The sequence below is a fragment of the Molothrus ater genome, chromosome 20 (genome assembly GCF_012460135.2).
Source record: "Molothrus ater isolate BHLD 08-10-18 breed brown headed cowbird chromosome 20, BPBGC_Mater_1.1, whole genome shotgun sequence".
NCBI classification, from domain to species: domain Eukaryota; kingdom Metazoa; phylum Chordata; class Aves; order Passeriformes; family Icteridae; genus Molothrus; species Molothrus ater.
Genome location: NC_050497.2, coordinates 6,454,176 through 6,473,554, shown reverse-complemented (window position 1 = coordinate 6,473,554; position 19,379 = coordinate 6,454,176). Strand labels below are relative to the sequence as shown.

The window sequence follows — 19,379 nt, the reverse complement described above, 5'->3', positions numbered from 1 at the left end:
AGGCTTTCTGAGGCACTCTCAGGTGCAATGGGGTTTATGAAAGGTGAAGGGAGGTCTGAAGGGGCACAGGATGGTTTAGTGGCCTCAGACTCCTCTTGCTGAAGGATCTGTCCCCACACAGCCTCTGCTCAGCAGGAAGTTTGGATTTTATTTTACATTTCTTTTTTTTTTTCTTCCTTCCCCACCCTGCTCCCTGGAGCTGTCAGCCCCTCTCAGCAGGCAAGGCAGGCCTTGTTGAATGCACATGTATTTATTGTACCACTTTCAGCACAAGGTCTAACACTGAAGCACAGGAGTGTCATTACAGTGTGTACAGCACCCTCTGGAACACAGACAACACAGACATGCAGCCCTGCAGGCTCTGCAGCACAGCCCAGGGCTGCTGCACTGGGGAATAAAGACAGCTTGGAACAATGAGACTCTCAACAGTGGCTCATTCTCTGACCTCCCCTAGGGTCTGGCTGGCTCTAAACAAGCATCCCATGAACAGAACTGTAAAATTAACATGCTGAATCAATTACAGACAGTTTTTAAAGAAGTTGCTTTATGCAACAAGTATTTGATCTAAAACAAAATGAAAAAAAAAAGGAAAACAAAAGAAACCATGAAGGCCACATTTTTCTTCTCAAATTCTCCTGTCCTACCCCCTTCTATCTCTAAGTCAAGGAGAAGCCTTTCCCTCCCTCCCATTTTTTGTGAGGAGCTCAGGAGGTCCCAGCTCCATGCAGGACAGACTTGGTGCTGTGGCATCACACACACCATGAACAGAATTTGGCTCCTCAGGCCCACCTCTGCCTTCATTAAACTGCTCTCAAAGCCTTGCAAAGATTCAACTCCTGGCTTGCTGCAGGATGAACAAAAAGCATGTTAAGAATGGCCCTGCTGAGGAAAGTGGAGTTGGGCCTTTTTTGCCCTCATTTCTGTCTCTGCTGCATTGGTGGTAGCAGATCTGGGAGCAAATGGATTCAATGAGCCACTGTACACACAAAGGACATCTGGAATGACCTCAGCACACAGGTGGGGCTTGTTTGCACAAAGAGCTCGTTCCTAAAAGCTGCTTCACCAGCCTGGGCCCTGCTCAGCCAGGCCCCAGCCCCAGGTGCCCCCTCAGGAGTGAACAAAGGGGCCCCTCCTGAGCCTCACCCCCTCAGCAGCTGAGGGCAGACAGACACAGGCTCAGGGCAGGGCCAGCCTGAAGAAGGCTTTGGGAAGGAGGAGCCTTCCAGCTTTGTTGTCCAAAAATGTGCTGAACATAGGAGAGCAGACACAAGGAGAAAACAAAATTCTGCAGGACCATGAAGGTGTAGGTTTGTGAGTGAAAGGAGAAGGGAAGAGCTTCTTTCCAAATTTCTTAATTGACTGCAACTGAATTTGCAAGAATTCAATAAAGAGCAAAACTAGGGAGTTGTGACAGCACCACCAGCACAAAACCAAAGGAGACCCCATGGCTTTACTCAGACTCAAACTCAGGTTTCTCTGCTTGCAACACTGCCTGCTGGAAACATAAATAATGTCTCATCTTTACATGTTTGAATTAAAAAGAGAAGTGCCAAAAGCAAAACCTGCAAAGGAGCAGAGCTCAGTGCACTGGGGCCAAGCTGGGAGTGCTGGTTTGGTGGAAGCAAAGGAAGGGAGAGGGCTCAGGTCAGGACAAGCCTGTGACCGTGGCTGCAGCCAGAGGGGAGGTGCAGCTCTGTGCCAGCCTCTCCCAGCACCACCCCGTGCTCAGAGCCACATGAGAGGAGGAGGAGGAGGAGGAGGAGGAGGAAGCCTGCCTGCACACACCTCGAGTCCCAGCCAAGGGAGGACTTGGACCCCGCAGGATTCCCAGCCTCCCGTCCCCACAGCAGTACCTGTGCCGTCCCTGCCCTGCCCCTCTGCACAGATCACACTGCTCGTGTCTCTGCTTCGATCTTCTGCTCCCCGTGGAGGTTTTCCAGTTCCTGCACCTGGGCCACGTTCTGTCTGATGGCGATCTCGGGCCCCCCTCCGTACAGGGTGCTTAAATAGACCCAGGTCTCCTCGGAGATCTGCCCATAGTCAGCACCTGGAAGGGAAACAGCAATCACCGGATGCAGCAGGAGGGAAAGGTCAGGGCACCACAACGCCAGGATTTCCCCTCCAAACAGCTCCCCACAAAGGCCCATCCCAGGAGGAGGAGGAGACACCGGTGGTCCCTCCACAAAGCCCCTGCAGTGCCACCTCCTGCTGGAAGCACCGGTGTGTTCTCCATTAATCCATGTCCACAAGCACCACATCTACACATCTTTTACATCCCTCCTCTTCCAAACTCTGACAGCCCTTCCCATATAGAAATTTTTCCTAATATCCAATCTAAACCTTGCCAGGCACTACCTGAGGCTGTTTTAACTTTGGGAGCTGGACCACAACAGATGCTGAGAGAAGACCACATCAAAAGCAACACAAGATCAAAGCTCCAGCACAAAGGGGAGTGGTGGAAGGGGCCTGGGGAGCAGCAAGGCAGGAGCTGGGGGTCTGCAGAACCAGTCAGCAACAATCTGGGCATGCAGGAGCTGCCACTGGAGGACTGGCTCACTCAGGGCAGGGCCAGGGTAGAGAATTGTCATCCTCTGCAACACCATCTTGCTCTGTGATTTCACTATGCACAGCCAGATCCAGTGGAACAGTCTCCTTTACCTTTTAGGAGCACCTCGGGCAGTAAGCACCAGCCTTACCCTGCTTGACTTGCACGTGGCCACCTGGTTTTGTGAGAGCAATCTTGGTGTTGTCAATTGGTCCAGGGGGCTCTGTAGGAGAACAAACATGTCAAAAACCATCTGATTTCCTTGCTGCCTCCAGATTCAGATGCTTTCCTAATTTCTCTTGGTCATTTTTGTCCTGCCCTGGGGACCTGCAGGCAGCCCCAGTGGCTGGTGCCTGAACCCTGCCCAGCTTTGTCACCCCAGCCAGGGGCAGTGCTCAGCCCAGACCCAGCAAATGGACTCATTTCCATCCCCCCTGTCCCCCTGACAGACCCCCAGTGTCTGATCCTTACCATTATCCTTGCCCTTGACAAAGGCCTCCCACTCCCGGAACCACTGCATGCTGATACAGTAGATGACACTTGGAGACTCCTCTGCCTGGAAAGCCTTGTTCAGCTGGGACAGAAACAGAAAGGACTCAGCCACTCCTGAGATCTTGGGGGGTCCCTTCCATTAACTGTAAGGCCATTCTGCAGAAGAGCCCCATGGAATTCCCTCCTCACCCCCTGTTCTGCTCACAGAGCAGGCACAAGACAAGGATGGTTTCACAATTTCTGTCTGCACAGCACTGCCATGCCCCAGCTGCCCCTCTGCACTGGGGAACCCCCAGGCCAGACTCCTGGCTGTGCTGCAGGTCACATTCTGGAAAACAGGCACTTTTCCAGGCCTGCCTTCCCCAGCCCTGCCCTTTGCCTTGCTCCAGGTGCTTCCCATGCCAACCTTGATGAAGGTGTCGATTTCGATCCTCCTGCGCTTGGCCAGGGCTTCGATCTCCACTTGGCAAATGGAGCACACGTACAGATGGTTCACAGCAGGGCCACCCCCAAACCTGGGCACAGGGAGAGGCAGGGCAATGGAGAACTGCAGCAGAGTGGAAACTCTTCCCAGCCCTACATCCTACTGACAGGGATTTTTATACCACTCCAGACACTGGTGAGGGAGGTGCATCTGCAGCTGAGGGCACAGAGCTGCCTTTACTCAGCCATATTTTCCTCTTCTGGCTCATCTCTTGCTATCTTTTTGGGACAGGCACTGATACAGCTCATCCTGGCTTAGATCAGGACACTCTACAAATACTGGGAGAAAGAATGGAATGGCCATATTCACCTGTTGTAGAGATATTCCCACACGTTTTGGGGCAGAATCACAACCAGGTCATCAATGTAATGGTATTTATTAGGAGGGATCCCTGTGGAGGAAAGGCAAGTGGAAGAGTTAATCAGGGATCTCATTACTGCTGTGTACAACAGACACAGATAAGAAGGCAGATTTTCCATTCTGAGAACTCTGATTCCAGAGTCTGCATTCTTTCCTAATGGAAGACAGAAGTCATAAGTTCATTAACTGTGGAGGTTTCTCAATCCACGGCCCTAATTTCCAATCAAGTGCTTCATTTCCAATTTAGAAGAGAGATTTACAAACACTGAGTGCTCCCCAGCATGGCTGATGAGACAGCAGCAGTCAGATGTGCTATCAGCTCCCTTCTCTAAACAAACCCCGAGGGCCAGCCCTGCTGACAGGGTAATACAGATAAACCCTGCCCTATCTGCTTTCTACAGGTTTGTTTTTAAACACAGAGAACTGAAAACTGTTGTTTCCCAGCACTAAACATCCCCTCAGGCCTCCAACCAGCAGCACAATGGGTAATTGTCTCATCCCTCCCTGAGCAGGCTGGAGTTTCTGCCAAAGATGATCCCACTGCAGCTTCCCCAGATCAGGATGGCAGCTGGAGCTTTTTTCCTGCATTTGGAAGCATCAGAGGTGCTGCTCCCAGGTCCAGCAGCCTTACCTCCATGGGAGCACAGAAAGGTGTGGTTGGTGATGGGCCCAGGCTCAGCAAAGGTGTTGAATTTATTGAGCCACTCTCGAGAGATGTAGAACTGGAGCAAACTGTGCTCCTTCATGCTGGCCAGGGACACGACCTTCTGACGCTCCCTCACAGCCTCCTCACTGCTTTTCCTGGAGCAGGGAAAGGAGAACTCCATGTGGGAAATGCATTTCCAGGTGTTCTGTGCCCAGGAAGGGGCTGAGGGCACAGCTCACCTGTAGAACAGCACGTAGGCTTCTGCATTCTGCACCACGGTCTCGTGCACCTCGGTGACGTACTGGTCATCGAACTCGTACCACTGGCCATTGATCACGTTCTGGCAGTAGGCAATGTAGTGCCCACCTGGAACAGAAAGCACAGCACTGCTGGGATCTGCAGTGCAGACAGAAGGCAGGCCTGGGATAATGGCAGCAGCACAAACAGGATTAGCTGCTGGCACAGAGCAGAGAGAGAGACAAAAAAAAAAAGGATAATTCCTGCTCAGGCAAGCTTTGCTGGAGCAGCAGAGCCTGGCACTGTCACCCTGATTTGCCTTCCTTGGAAGAGCCTCTCAGCAAGACTGAACAGTGGGAAAGGGTTTGAGCCAAGCCTGTGGGGAGGCTGAAAGAGCTGCAGGGGATCTGTCAGAAGCTGCTCAGTTCACTTTCCAAAGGGCAGAGGCTGCTCAGGCTGAGAATGGAGGGGTCTCAGGAGGTGTTGGCTATTCCTGACCACCCTCCTGCCTCACTCACACTCCTCCCACCCTGCTCCTCTCCCAGACAGGGACTCACTGCCAGCCGTGCCGTGGTGACAGATGACAGACAGGAGGTCGTAGGTGGTGATTTGGGACACACACTCCTTGGCCAGGAAGGGTCTCAGGTCCAGCCCCTCCAAGGGGAAGGAGACGTGGCTGTTGATCTTGAAGGAATACATCACCTCGTGCCGGAACCGCTTCAAGTGGATGCAAAGGATCTAAAAGACCAAGGACAGAGGAGACCAAAGAGCAGTTTTGCCATGGCAGCCCTGGGAGCACAGCACATCTCTGTGTGTCTGATCTTTGCAGGAGTTCTTTGCCTGTTTCTCATGAATCCTGCTGGCTCATCAGCTTAGACTGAGAAAGTCTCTTCTGATCTAAATACAGATTAGATATTTTTGCCACTAAAAACCCTGCTGGTTTTATTCTACCTCTGGCCTCCTGACCTCCTCAGTGGCTGCTAGAAGAGAATTAGGAAACAAGGTGCCTTTACCCACCTCTGGGAGCCGCAGGACTTTGCAGTACTTTACTCCATTCCGCAGCCTGAGGGAGGAAAAGAAATGAGCTGTGAGGACTTTCTAGAGCAAAGGCATAGCTGGGTCTTGCTCCCTTTGGAATCCAAGACAAATCCTGAATTCCAGCAGAATTGTCCAGGCAGAGGACACAGCGAAATATCTGACAGCAGTACAGAGAAAGAAAATTCCAGAAATAAAACTCCAGACATGCAACACAGAACAGATAATGCCAACTTACTTCTTACACCGTTCACAGCTGTACATGTTGTCCCCTGTAGAGAGAGGAGAGCCATAATGCATCTGCTCAGAGCATACAAGGCTGACACAGCTACCTTTCCAGACAGTGCAGAGAAAGCAGATTAAGAGCCTTTTGGGCAGGCCAGGGATGAGAAAGGATCAGAACAACTCCTCTCAGTAAGTGTAGGCAAGAAAGGGATGCAGCCAATTAGCAGGAAGGATGAGAAAGTGAAGAAACTGAGGAGCCACAGCACTCAACCAACCCACAGCTCTGCCTGCTCCTCACTGAGGACACTCTCACCCAGATTTCCCACCCTGAGCAGGTAGAAAAGGTCCCTCCTGCTCAGAGATGCTGAGCTGCCAGCTTTTGGCACTGCCAGTCTCTAATGACACACCAAGGCAGGATTTATTGGAGATTTAATCTGCCTTTGAAATGCTTATGGAATGCTCCTCCATGCTGTCAGACCCCACCAAAAAACTCACCCTTCAACTCATCTGCTGCAAAAAAGGCAGCAAGGCAATCCTCCAGTGTCACCACGGGACCCCAAAACCAGCTAGGGATACAGGACACCACAAATCTGCAGAGGAAAGGGATTAAGAGTTATAAATAAAATAGCTGAATACTTTGGCACACAAAACCCCAAGTGGATGATAAATTTCCTTCTAGCTGTAGGGCCTAAGCTCATCCCACATCCCAGAGGAGCAGGGAAAGCACAGCTGCTCTCAGCTGATGTTCCTACTCAAACTGGAAATTATTTGGAAAACTACACCAGGAATTAATTTGCTCTGGAAGGCAAGTCTGAGGCAGCAGTGAGGGGCTGATCAGCTGCACAAGAGCTCTCAAGGTGTGTGACAGATCTAGAGGAGCAGTAACAACTCAAAGTCCTGTGAGGTACCACCCACTGTCCTCCAAGGAAAGGTTCCAGCTGACATGGCCATGTTAACACCACTGTTAGGGAGGGCTGCTTCCAGCACTGCAGGGCAAATCCCAGAGAACAGAGGTGCTGCAAAGGGAACACACCTCCGGATGTACTCCATGATGAAAGCAATCCAGCCCTGTGAGGCGTAGTTGTCCCCACATGCTCCTGTCTTGGCTGGCACATTTTGGTAAATGGCAGAGTGCAGCTTGGCCAAGTCCTCTTTCCCTGGGATTGGGAGTGACAGGTCCTGGAACGTCTCCACTGTTGTAGAAACCTGGAAATACCCAAGAGGAACAGGTCAGGGCTTCCCATGTGTGTAATGGAGCTGACACCTCACCTTCATCACCTTTTATCTCTGCTGGGATTTAGCCTAGGCTAGAAACCTGAGCTGGCAGCAGGAGCAACTCCTTGTGGCTAATTATTCTTCCCTGCTGTCAGCACTGACTTCTGTCATGGCTTTTGTAGCTCTGGACTCAGTTTCCTGATGTGAATGTGATACTGCAGGGTCAACTCAGTAACACAGATCAGCAAACACAGAAACACATCTCCTTGGCATGGCACATTCTCACCCCTCCCCTGCCACCACCTATGGCCACAGCAGCTGCATCCCACAGGGTTTGGAAAGAGCAGCACCATTCCCTAGGAAGAGATCTATGAGCACAAAGCCCGTGCTGGTGAGTGGGAGGCCCAGGACACTCACTCTGTCACAGGTGAGGCACTGCACCAGGCTGAGGATGGAGCCGTCGAAGATGTCGGAAATCACACTGCGGTACCGGAGCTCCTTCTTCTTTTTCCCAGAAGCCTGCATCTGGGCTGGAGAACAGGGAATGGCCCTCTCAGTCTCCACAGAGTCACACAACCACATAAGGACAAGGGACAAGCACTGTCCTGATATTCAGACCCCATCCCAGGGACGTGGTGAGGCAAGTTGTGAAGAGACATGGAGGACTCTGCTGCTGTGTGTGGTACAAGGGAGAGGAAGCCAACTGAGCCAACACCAGCTGGCTCTCAGGAGGCAGAAACTGTTGTACTGGAGACCTCCTGTTTCCAGCCTTTTACATGTTTAGAAGCCCAGCCCTGCCACAGACAGTCCCTGGTTTTCTGAGGTCTTGTGACACTTTGCTCCAAGCTTTGCATTTCACTTCCTCTCCCCCTCTGCCTCTGTACTTTGTCCCTTTTTTACCCCTCTGACATTTACCACGTGTTCCCCAAGTGTCTCACACAGGAGAGGACTCTCCACAGCAGGGACTGGCCAAATGCAAGGTTTTGTTTAACAACAAACCCCGTCCCCACACACACGTGCAGGCAGACAGAGTGGTTTTCATGCAGCCAGAACATCTGCAGCTGTGCTGACCTCAGCCAAGGGGCTGAAGAAAGAATGTCCTCATGCAGCAGCTGGAGGGACAGTGGTACAAGCACAAGCCATTGTGTTTGCAGACTGTGCAGCACTGAGGGATTTTGATTTGCAATTTGCTCTGGGAAGAAGGGACCAGTTTGATAACAACACAAGCCAGGCTCTATTCTGCAGCCTGACAGTGCTCCCAGCACTGCAGGGACATCTGCAGCCCTAATTCCATTCCTGTGAGCCCAGGATGTCCAAGAGGCAGGAAGCTCTGTCAGTAACAGCATCTTACAGCTCTCTGGCCCACATGCCATGAAATTCAAGTCTGGCAGACAAATGTTTATGTATTTCCACACTCCCCTAAAGGGACAGAGCCTGTGCCTGGGACTTGACAGCCATTTTATTAATGACAAACACAGCACACAGATGCAGACATTGATCATTTCAGGCCCCACACTAGAACATCACTGTGCCCAGAGCTTGACTTTATCTGCAGGTTTACTGTAGTCTTTGCCAAATACTATTTTAGAACACCCTGATGTCCAGGGGAACCAGCACTTCTTACATCTGTTAATCAAGAATTCATGATGGATTCCCTCTCTCCTTTCCTCTACATGCTCCCCCCTTTGCCTCCCAGCAATCCCTCTTTGCCCTACCTTTCTTGAGGATGTAGGAAGGTCCAAGCCTGGCAGGACTGGAGCGGGGAGGACTGCTGGACAGCTTGGAGTGCATTTCATGATGGACTGGACTGCAGGGGCGCGAGGAGCAGCGCACATAGGCATCATTGTCAGGTTCTGCTTGGGAAAATGGGGAGGGACAAGGGCACTGGTGAAAACCACAGCTATGAAAGGCAGCTCCACTGCAATCTGTGTCAGCCTAGCTCTGTGCTCCAGCACAGAATCTTTCTCAAAGGCACAGTTCAGTGTCCATTAACTGTGCTGCTTGCACAGGCTGGCAGACACAGCTCCCTCAGTCACGGGAGAGAGTGCATAGGAGCTGTACCTAACAGCTAATAATTACATCCTAAAAAACCCCAGAAAACAACCTGCCATTTTTTCACACTTATGACTAATTAGATTTTGCAGCTTGCTCCTGTAGCCCTAAACCACACAGACAGCATTGCTGCCTTTCAGTGCCAGCTGGCAGAGTAAGACTCTTACATAAAGAAGCGTTGAAAGATCGGATATGTTCAGCTTGAGGTGACTCCACACTGCTGCTCTTTTCTTTTCCCTAAGACACAGAAATGCTCAAACTGCTTCTCCCTTTTCTCTCCCTAAAGTCCACAGTCCAACATTAGCAAATACCTTCTGCCATGCCTTTTCCACAGTTAGTATTTCCCCAGGCCAGCATATGAAATAAAGAGACGTCCACATACCAAACCTTTTTTCTTAAAAGGCATCAATACAGTGCAGGCTTGGCAGAGGCAGCTCTCACTGCTGTGCCTTTACTCAGCTCACAGCCTAGCTAAGCACCTCTCTGGCTCATCAAGTACACTTCCTTACAGAAGCAATTGTGCACAAAGGCAGGGACTGAGGAAAACCTTGGATGCAAAATCTTTTGAAACACAGAGAAGGAACAATCCCACTATGCGTTTGCCGCTGCACTACATCATAGTGCCTGTGGAGGATGGTAACACGTCTTCCTGGAAATATCCCGACTGAAAGAGGGGTATACCTGGTGTCCTGCATGGGCTGGCAGGACAGGGAGCTGGCAGCATCTCAGGTGAGGCTCTGCCATCCACTGGCATCATTGTAGTATCAACATCTGCATCCTCATCCACCTGCTCTGAGTTGCTGCGCCGATGGCCACACGAGAACTTCCTGTCCTTCATCCTCTCTTTCTCTGAGATCCCTCTCCCTGCTTCATCCTGGATCAGCAGCTCTGTCTCTGCCAGGGAGCTGCTGCCCATGCTCCCTGAGGTCCGACTCTGGCCCTCTCCTTCACCCCTGTCACTGCTGGAGTCACAGGACAGGAACTCGTCCTCTGAAGGGCTTCGGTCACCCTCCCGCTTGTCCTCCTGCTCGCCGGTGTCCAGGTCCCTCGTCTCTGCAACGATGGGTTCCTTCAGTTCCTCGTGCAGCTGATCCATCAGGCAGCGCAGGAACTCCTGTGTGTCCTGAAAACCAGGATTCCATGTCAGTATCCAGCCAGAAACGGGGCAAAAGAGGAGATGGCTCCATTCACAGCTGATTCCAAGAGTGCCCACAAGGCTGAGCCTGCTCTGCAGCACACAGACCCAGCTGAAGCAGGGCCATGCACCAAAGGGCCTGTCTGTTACAGAAATGCTTTAACTCCTACATAATTAAAGGCCCAATTTTTTATCTGAATACCTTCAGCTGAAAGACTTTGAAAAGACAGAGAGCAGCTGTGGAAGGCCAATTAGGAGCACATTTATCAGGGGTTTGCCACAGATAATAGGGGAAAAGCAAGGAGAAACCTGATGAAAACAGCAGGCCCTGGAGAACAGCCTGTTTCCCACAAACACATCTTAGGAACACTGACTTCTGCTCATGGCAAGCCACCTCTTAGAGAGGGGAGATTAAAATCTTTAATAAACAGGGAGAGGAACCAGAAACTCAAAGCTATACAGTCTAGCTGCAAGCTCCTACATTCATAATACATGGTAAAAGAGCTGATACCTTGGCTTCAAAGGAGCTGCTGGAAAGCAAGCTGCTATTTTGACAACTGCAGAAAGTTAATTACGACCTTTCAGTTGTTTTATGAAGTTTGGCTTTTAGCCTGCCCTGCCTACCTTTCAAATTTATCTCTTCAGATCAGAGTTTTCCAATCCAACGTATTTCACATCAAAGACAAATATAGAAGTTCTTTCATTAATCATTATTTTTATTCTTTGTTTTGATTTCTTGTCACTATCACAGTTTTGATGCTCTGTCACTTCTCTAGTAAATTTTCTAATCATAGTTTGTTGTTTACATTTTGTCATAAAGAACAAACAGAAGAGCTACACTGATAAAGACTTCAAAAGAAAAAAAGGATACTACCTTTAAATAAGACTTAGTTTTGCTGTAATTCCCCGGAAAAAGAATATAGAACATTCATATCTTTGAATTTTTAGTGCAGCTTTATCCAGGTTCCTCAGCTCTGACATGAATAAATAATAACAAACTCCCATAGAGCACATATCAGTAGGTCTCAAAGCTATTTATAAAGGATTTGACCACCATCATTTCAGAGGTGAGCAAGCTGACACGAGGAAATGAACTGATTTGGGACCAACAAGGCAGAGGCAAGCCTGGAAAAGAATCCAGGTCTCCCAAATCCCACCCAAGTGCTCTATCAGATCACTGATATTGACACAGAGAGGCCATGACCCCCCAGCTCAAGCTCTTCCTTCTAAACACCAGCACCACCACTGCAAGAATGAAATTCTCTGTTTTTGGAATAATGACATGGGTTTTTTCAGCCCCCACCTGCTGTGCATAGCCTCGGAACATGGGATTGACAAGCTTGATTCCATGGGAGAGACTGCTTGGAACAACATAACTCGGGCTGTTTAGAGATGGAAAAAGAAAAAAGAAAAAGTCAGTTTGCATATTGGGCTTGGAGCCAGTTTGTCTAACAGGCCATAACAGAGGGTGTGGTGTGTAGTTAAAGAGGCCAAAAGATAATTATGCACCTGCAAAGCCTGAGCAGAGATTTCTGCATGAACTGGGTGACAAACACACCAAGAGACAAAAACACCTTGCAGTCATTTCAGTCTGTCTTTCCAGAGAGACCCTCCCCCAAAACACATCTCACTTACAGCTCTGTCACACTTTGAGTGTGGGAAGTGATTCTCTCATTCTCTCCAGAGCAGAGTTTAGCAATTAGTGACTTTGTTTGATTTTCCAGCACCATGTTTGTCTCAAAATCTGGGCAGGCTGATCACCCAGTAAATGAGATCAATTCAATCAATGTTAAAATGACATGATATTGCTTCAAAGCCTGCAGCCTCCTCCTTCACAAAGACACAGTTCACCTGCTCCATATCTTACTTATTCCTTGTTAATAATGAACTTGAGGCAAACATGCAATGCCATTTAAATTCCTGTTTTGCTGGGGTTTAATTTATTGCACAGAGCAGACCAGATTTAAACAGAGCTACGTAATTTTGCACTGTCCTTTGAACTGGTCCAGAATTTGAATCAATAGCGAACCAAAATGTCACCTGCATTTTCCACTCTCTTCAGTAAAAATCTCTGAATCACTTTTTTCATCCAAATCATCAATTCCTCTGCTAATCAAGAGCAGTGCAATTAAGTGCTGGCTACTGAAGTCCATGTAAAATACTTGGAGATAGCCCCAGGTATTCCCTCACGCCATCATTTTTTCTTCATTGCCAACCGGGAAACTATATTTAAAAAAAAAAACTCTTTCTTTTTAAAATTGTAATATTAAGAATGAATTCTTTTCACTGACATCAGTGTGCCCATTTCATCACCAGCAGCAGGAGATGGGATCTCCTGGATCCCAGGGAATTCTCACATCCCCATCCACACAGGGGTTTAAATCACTGCCTCAGAAAATGCCCTTGTCCCTGAGGATCAGATTTCCTCTCTGCCATGCCAGAGCTCAGAAGCAGCACACCTCTGAAACCTGGCCATGTTAGATCAGGGGTCACCACTCACCGTTTCTTGTGCCAAACCTCAGACACCAACTTCTGGTAACTTTTGCACAGGGCAGGTTTCTTATCTGTACGGACCAGTCCACCACATTCCAGGAAAAACTGTGTCAGAGGTGGGCTACAAGACAAGGAAAAGGAGAAGAATTCAGTCCACAGAAACTTTTCCTCTGCTTCTATTTATTTATCAATACTTCATGCAGGCCTTATCAAAAGCATGCTTAAGGTGCTGATTTTAAACCAAGGGAAGAAGGGATTCCAGATGCAAATGTGACTCCTCACTCGGATCAAATGAAAAAGGCTGATCTGAACCTGCTCTCAGTACAGAAAAGGTCCTGAATTGAGTTTCAGCAGGATGGCTAGAGAATATTTTAGGATATAGGTTATTAGAATGATATCAGTGAGGAGAATAAAGAGACATGAACATGGCTTTCTCTGGGATAAATAATTTCTGTTGCAACAGAAATGATGAAATTTTACTTCAAGCATTTGTCTAAACATGAGTCTTGTACATAGCCACAAGCTGGCTGGTCCCTCAATTTCCTACTGTAACACTTCTGTTGCCCTAAAAAATCACTATTTTTTTCTGTCCCCAGCCTGGCTAATCTCTCTTTGCAAGACTCATGAAGGTTTCAGATCAGAGGTGACACTTTTGGTATTTAGTGAAGTCAGTTATGACAACACTGAAAGCCCTAATGCCTACCAGTTTGAGAGAGCCTGAAGTGCTGCATTCATGTAGCAGGAGTTCCCAAGATTTTTCATTCCAGTAAGGCCTAAAGCACAAACAAGAGAGGGATGAATCACTTTCAAGATGTGCTGCTTTCTATATTCCTCCCCAAGGAGAGGGAATCCAGCCCTTTCTAGGCAGTCTCCACATTCTCTCAGTGCAGGTCCTACAGACTGCAGAGTTGCCCTGCCAGCTCTTTCATCAACTCAATGCAAAGTTACCTCTTGGTTTCAAATCATCATCCTCTGATTCAGATTCGCCTTCATCAGCCACTGCAATGGGAACAGCTTTCAGAGGGTGAGCAGGCAAAGGAGAATCCTAGATTAAAGGCAGAGAAATAACTATCAGTCACAGGCCTGCTTTGAAAGATGAGATGTGAGAGATATTATCTTACATATAAATCAAGGAGAAGGAAGAACAAGTTGCCCTGTCTAGCCTTCTCTCTGAGGCAGCAGGGAGTGGAAATATTGTCATTACTGCTTCCAGTACACATGATAAGAAACGTCAGGAATGAGCAGCAGTGTCACATGGACATGGTGTTTCTGGTCTGACAGCTGAAATTTCCATGGGCCATGCATTGGAAATGAAAATGTGACAGACAGGTTCTTCTCACATGCAGATACCCCATTGGAAAGGTTAAAAATAAAGTCAGAATGGATATTCAAGTCATAGAATCACAGCATCATAAATTATTTGGGTTGGAAGGGACCACAAAGCTCATCTAGTTCCCACCCCTAAATCATTTGTCATTTTGCTGGGACACCCTGTAAGTCAGGGCAAGTGGTGCCCTGGCTCCAGGCAGCCACTGCCAGTGAAGGTATCCCCATCACAGCAAACACTGCACCATGGCAGGAATCACTTGGCAAATTTCACACCAGGCAAACCAAACCTGGCCAGGCTCCCAGCCCTGCCCTGCGTGCCACAGACCCACCGGCTCAGGGAACTTGCTGGGGGGTGAGGGGGGCTGAGCCAGGCGCTGCTCCAGGAACACTTCCCTCTCACAGGCATAGCACCACACACGGAACGTGGTCAGGTTCACTGTCAGGTTGTGCTTCTTGGCCTGGAAATCCAAAATGAAACAACAGATATCCTCTGGCAGCTGGCCTGAGCTGGAGTGCAGGACTACCAGGACACAGAACAGGGAAAATCCAATTCTATTTAAATGTAGGGAACAGAGACAAGCTCACCTGTGCATGAAGCGTGCTGTGGTCAGCAAAGGACTCCCCACAACCAACATAAGGACAACCAATCTAGAGGGGGGAAAGAGCCAAAGCACAATGGGCACATCAAGTTAAGACTCTCTAGCAAACAGTCTGTAACTCCAGTCCCAGCAGCAGCAGCAACTTCAGAATTATTTTCCTGTTTTTCTAACCTGTTTTTTATTCAGGCCCCAAAACAAGATGGAAATTTAGAATTGATGGAATTTCAGAACTGATTTAAGAAAGAAAACCTGGAACCAGGTTTGCACCCAGGCAAAGTCTCTGTTCCAAGGCCATTGCTCCAACAGGGATCTCATCTGAGCAGCCCAAGCCTGGGCATTCCAGTGTAAAAATAAACAGTCCCTGCCTGCCCCAGTGTCCCATGGATTCCCTCCCTTCTCACTTCCAAGGTGTCACCTGCAGCCCCTCCACAGGTGCCAGCAGAGGCAACACCCAGCCAACCACCATCACTGGGGAATTCATTATCTCCCACTGGGAATAGCAAAGACAGTCCCCTACAGGGCGGGAACTGTTACATCTTGTCAGACTGTGACAGTGTTACCCTTTCAGTGTTACTGGACAGTCTCCTCCTTGGAATCCACCAAAAAACAGTGTATAGTTCTACTGTGAGCCCCTTTGGAATCCACCAAAAAACAGTGTATAGTTCTACTGTGAGCCCCTTCTTTGCTCCCCACTATTTTTTCAGTAGAAATGCTATTTGAGTGAAGCCCCACTACATCATGCACACAAATAAGCCATTTTTACCTGAAGACAAGCCCAGAGGTTTGGTCCCACAGCTCCACAAGACTGGCAAGTTCCCTGTGTATTGATCATAAAAGAAGGCTTGTTGTTTGATTTTTAAGTAACCAAGTCCTTAGAGAGTGAGAAACCTCTATAAAACAGCCAACCTTCAGCTCACAGTATTTCGTCCCTTTCACCACACTTCCAATCAAATACACAATTGCACCATTTTAGCTAAGTGACACATTCAAGCAGGATAAAATGATGGTGAGAAATCTGTGGGGTCACAAAGGGTGATTTATGGGACATGTGGGTACATCAGTGGGGGAAGGAGAGTTTCCCTCTGGAGATAGGCAGGGTTTTCTTCAAAAAGCAAACATGCAAATCCATGCACAACAGCTAAAAGGGAAAGAACTGAGAGCCACAACCCTGTACCTTGGATTTGAGCAGCAGATCATCCGTGGTCACCTCTCCTATGGAATCCAGGTGGGGACAGATGTCCCTTGTATCCCCCATTTTCACCAACACTCATGTGAGGAGGGTTTCCTAGGACAAGAAAGGATGGCTCCTTTCACAGCAGGTCAGATTGCAAGAAGATACCTGGGCATGTTGTGCATATTAGAGTTCCAGATCTATCTTTAAGGTTCAGAGATTGAAACAAATCTGGCACAGTCTGGCCCCACTGCTGAGTGGCTGCATTGTGTTATTGTAGGGAAGGAGCAAAGCCATGGGGAGGAGAAAGAAGCAAATAAAGCTAATAATCCATATCATGGAATGTGCCTTCAGAAATGCTGGGAGGTGCTCAGCTCACAGGCACAGCTTCAGCTGCAAAGATACAAATCTAATTAGCTCATTTGCATGAAACCCTGATGAAAAGTGAAAGGTGCTGCAGCCCATGACCAGTACTCAGCCTGTGGTGTCTGTGAGCTTCATGCACCCAACTGTGCTGATCTGAATCTAACATTTCCTTGTCACACTTCTTCATCAAACATTAAAAATATGATTAGTTCTAAATGAAGCTGGGCAAGAGGGAAATAGACTTAAATGAACTGTAACACCGATAAGCAGGCTCCAGTCTCTGAGGAATTTACCATTTCATGGGCAGATTTTTAACAGTATGAGCCACATAACTCAAAGCCAGTGCAAGACACAACAAAACACTGTTCCACCCAGCTCATACATCCAAGCACCACAAGAACAGATGATTTCACAGCTTATGAACACAATAAACACTTTTATGGTGGTCCATGGATATGTAAAAGACTTCAAATATGTCTCAGTAACACACAGCTATAAAAAAAGAAGAGTTTGTGTTTTTTTTAAGCATAGTTTAAATAACTTTGCTCATGGCTGTTAAAAAAGTAGAAAAGAAGATAAGTGATATTAATAGTACAGACAAGGATCCAAAATATTACAGTTGGCTGGAAATGAAGCAGATGTGAAGAGCCCACATCATTGCAATAAAGAAGTGGAAAAATCTGATGAACTCAATGTTAATGACTCCAGCAGCCGCATGGCTGCTACACTCTGCTTTTTTCACATTTTGAGGACATTTGAAACAATTCCCAGTGTTATCTGGTCTGAATCACTGACAGGAGGGAGAAAAGAAAAGAAAGATTATAAACGAGTAGGCCATATCAGTAACACTTATCTTGGGAATGGAAAAGCTTGCCTAGCACCTTGTCTTGGCAGAAGATAAACCTCAAGGCTAATTTTACACTGTTTTCCCAGCACTCTTTAGAACTCAGTAAACTGATGGGAGGAGCAAAGGGAGAAGAAATCATATGTGTATGGTAGAAAACACCACAGGGGTGCTGACCTGGATCTCAGTAACTTGTGAAGAAAAGCTTAACAAAGAACAAAGCAATTTCATGCAGTTTCACAGAGAAGGAACATAGCACCGTGTAACACATATTGATTGAAAATACAAATGACAAGACCACAGTAGCTTTGACTAACACATGAAACTGGGACATTTCAGGCTCTGAGTTCCTTCACCAAAGCAGACCTCTTTTCCCAAATGCATCAGCTGGTCCAATTAAAAAAAAAAAAGTACCAATGCTACATTTGCTACTTCACCATGCTTGGTTTCTTATCTCTCTCCCAGATGTTCCCCAGAAAATTTAATGAACAAAATACTGGTTTAAAATGAATTCCAGACCTCATATCTTCACCAGCTTAAACTAACTGGGAACTGGTTTTGAAGCAGACTTTGTTAAGTAGAGTCTTCTGGATGTGGATGGTTTCAGTGCATTCCCTGGGACCACCCCTCTCCTCAAAGTCAAAACCATGTCTTTAGACTCTCCAACACTGGGGGGCTGATCTTCCCACACAGCACTTCCCATTCTGAACAATGCAGGGAAAACCTCATTTTTGCCTCTCAGCCCTGACTACACACACCAGAATAAGGTTTGTGAGTGTTCAGAAGGAAATATTCAGCTTCTGTCTTCCCATGACTCTGCCCTAAGAGCTATAGCTGGCACACACAGCTCTAATTCTGCTCAGGAACCCAGGAATTTCATAAAAGCACTGCCAGAGAGCTGAACTGTGCTTGTCAAAATGTACTGTGTATGATGGGAAAAGAAGTTACCCTACAACAAGTCCTTCAGCCTGTCTTTCTCAAGCACCACTGAGGGAGGACAGTACACGAACATGTCAGAACAGCTCCTCCGTAACTGCAACCTACTTTCAGTCGCTTCAGCTGCTGCCAAACCCAGCCTCTCTGCCTTCCTTCTACAGGAACACATTTCTAGGTTTTTGCTGGTTGTTTTTTTTTTTTTTTCTTAAAACAACTGTGTGGTTTCATACCAAAGCTAGAGCCAGCTGTCAAGAGTTTCAGATCCTTGTAGGCTGACATTCTTCAGAGCAACTGCACAAATAAATCTTTGCACTGTTCGTCTACAAAACAACGACCAGGTCTGGTCTTGCATAACCTACCAAGGAAAGAAGTATCTGCAGTTGTGCTCCGAGACATTTTATACTTGAGATACTGAAAAAAGAAATATTTACCAAACCGCCCTAGTGACAAGGCAGAAGCAGGTGCTGCTGGCTCGCAGCTGCATCAGGTATGGGAAGACCAGGAGGTTTATGTGCACCACGCAAAGGAGAGCAGGTCTAACGCTGATTTATTGTGGGAGATCACAACACGACTCACCTAGAGATTTAGCTCTCAGGCAAAAACCACCTGAGGGAAATCCCCCCTAGCCCGCTATGTCACTCCTCAAGCGCAGCAGACCCCCAGAATACAAGTCCCCTCCTGCCAGACGCTACAGCTGCCGGACACGAGTGAGGCTGAACAGAACCAGCCTAAAGCCGCACGGTCCCGCTCCCGGGGTCGGCAGCAGCCCCTGGGGGTGCAGGGCCGCCCCCAGGCCGTGGCACAGCAGGATCCGGGCCGGAGCCCCCGCGGCCGCGGCTGCTGCATCATCCCCGGCGCGGCCCGGCCGCCCTCCCCCCGCACAGCCCCGCGGCCGCGGCCCCGCCGCCCCGGCCCGCGGCCCTCGCTCACCTGCGGGATGCCCGGGGCGCCACCGCCCCCGCCCCAGGCCGGGCTGCCGGGAAGGGCCGCGGGCCCCGAGCGGAGCGGGGAAGCGGCGGAGGAGCGGCGGGTGCCGCGCAGGCCGGGGAGGAGCGGGGGCCGGGCCCGGCGGGGCGGGGCGGGGCGGGGAGGGACCGAGCGGAGGAGGCGGTGGCGGCACCGACCCCGCGGGGTCCCGGGGTCGGGACCGAGGGCTCCCCGAGCAGTCGGGGCTCAGCCTCAGGGCCGGTGCTAGAGGGGCGAACCGCCGCTCGT

At 48.8% G+C, this 19,379-nt stretch overlaps 1 protein-coding gene across 1 annotated transcript; it reads right to left on the bottom strand.

The window, feature by feature from the left end:
• Positions 1 to 231: 231 nt before the first annotated feature.
• USP20 (ubiquitin specific peptidase 20) lies at positions 232 to 19,202 on the bottom strand. Its single transcript, XM_036394243.2, has 24 exons — positions 19,095 to 19,202; positions 16,022 to 16,132; positions 15,611 to 15,664; positions 14,834 to 14,896; positions 14,578 to 14,706; positions 13,868 to 13,964; positions 13,623 to 13,692; positions 12,927 to 13,040; positions 11,730 to 11,808; positions 9,973 to 10,414; positions 8,955 to 9,092; positions 7,657 to 7,769; positions 7,058 to 7,230; positions 6,520 to 6,614; positions 6,038 to 6,071; positions 5,782 to 5,827; positions 5,322 to 5,502; positions 4,767 to 4,893; positions 4,513 to 4,682; positions 3,831 to 3,912; positions 3,444 to 3,552; positions 3,017 to 3,119; positions 2,697 to 2,768; positions 232 to 2,047 (listed from the first exon to the last, which is right to left on the bottom strand). The coding sequence occupies exons 2-24, from the start codon at positions 16,100 to 16,102 to the stop codon at positions 1,887 to 1,889; spliced, it is 2,733 nt and encodes a 910-aa protein (XP_036250136.1). The 5' UTR covers positions 16,103 to 16,132; positions 19,095 to 19,202; the 3' UTR covers positions 232 to 1,886.
• Between the last annotated feature and the right edge of the window lie 177 nt (positions 19,203 to 19,379).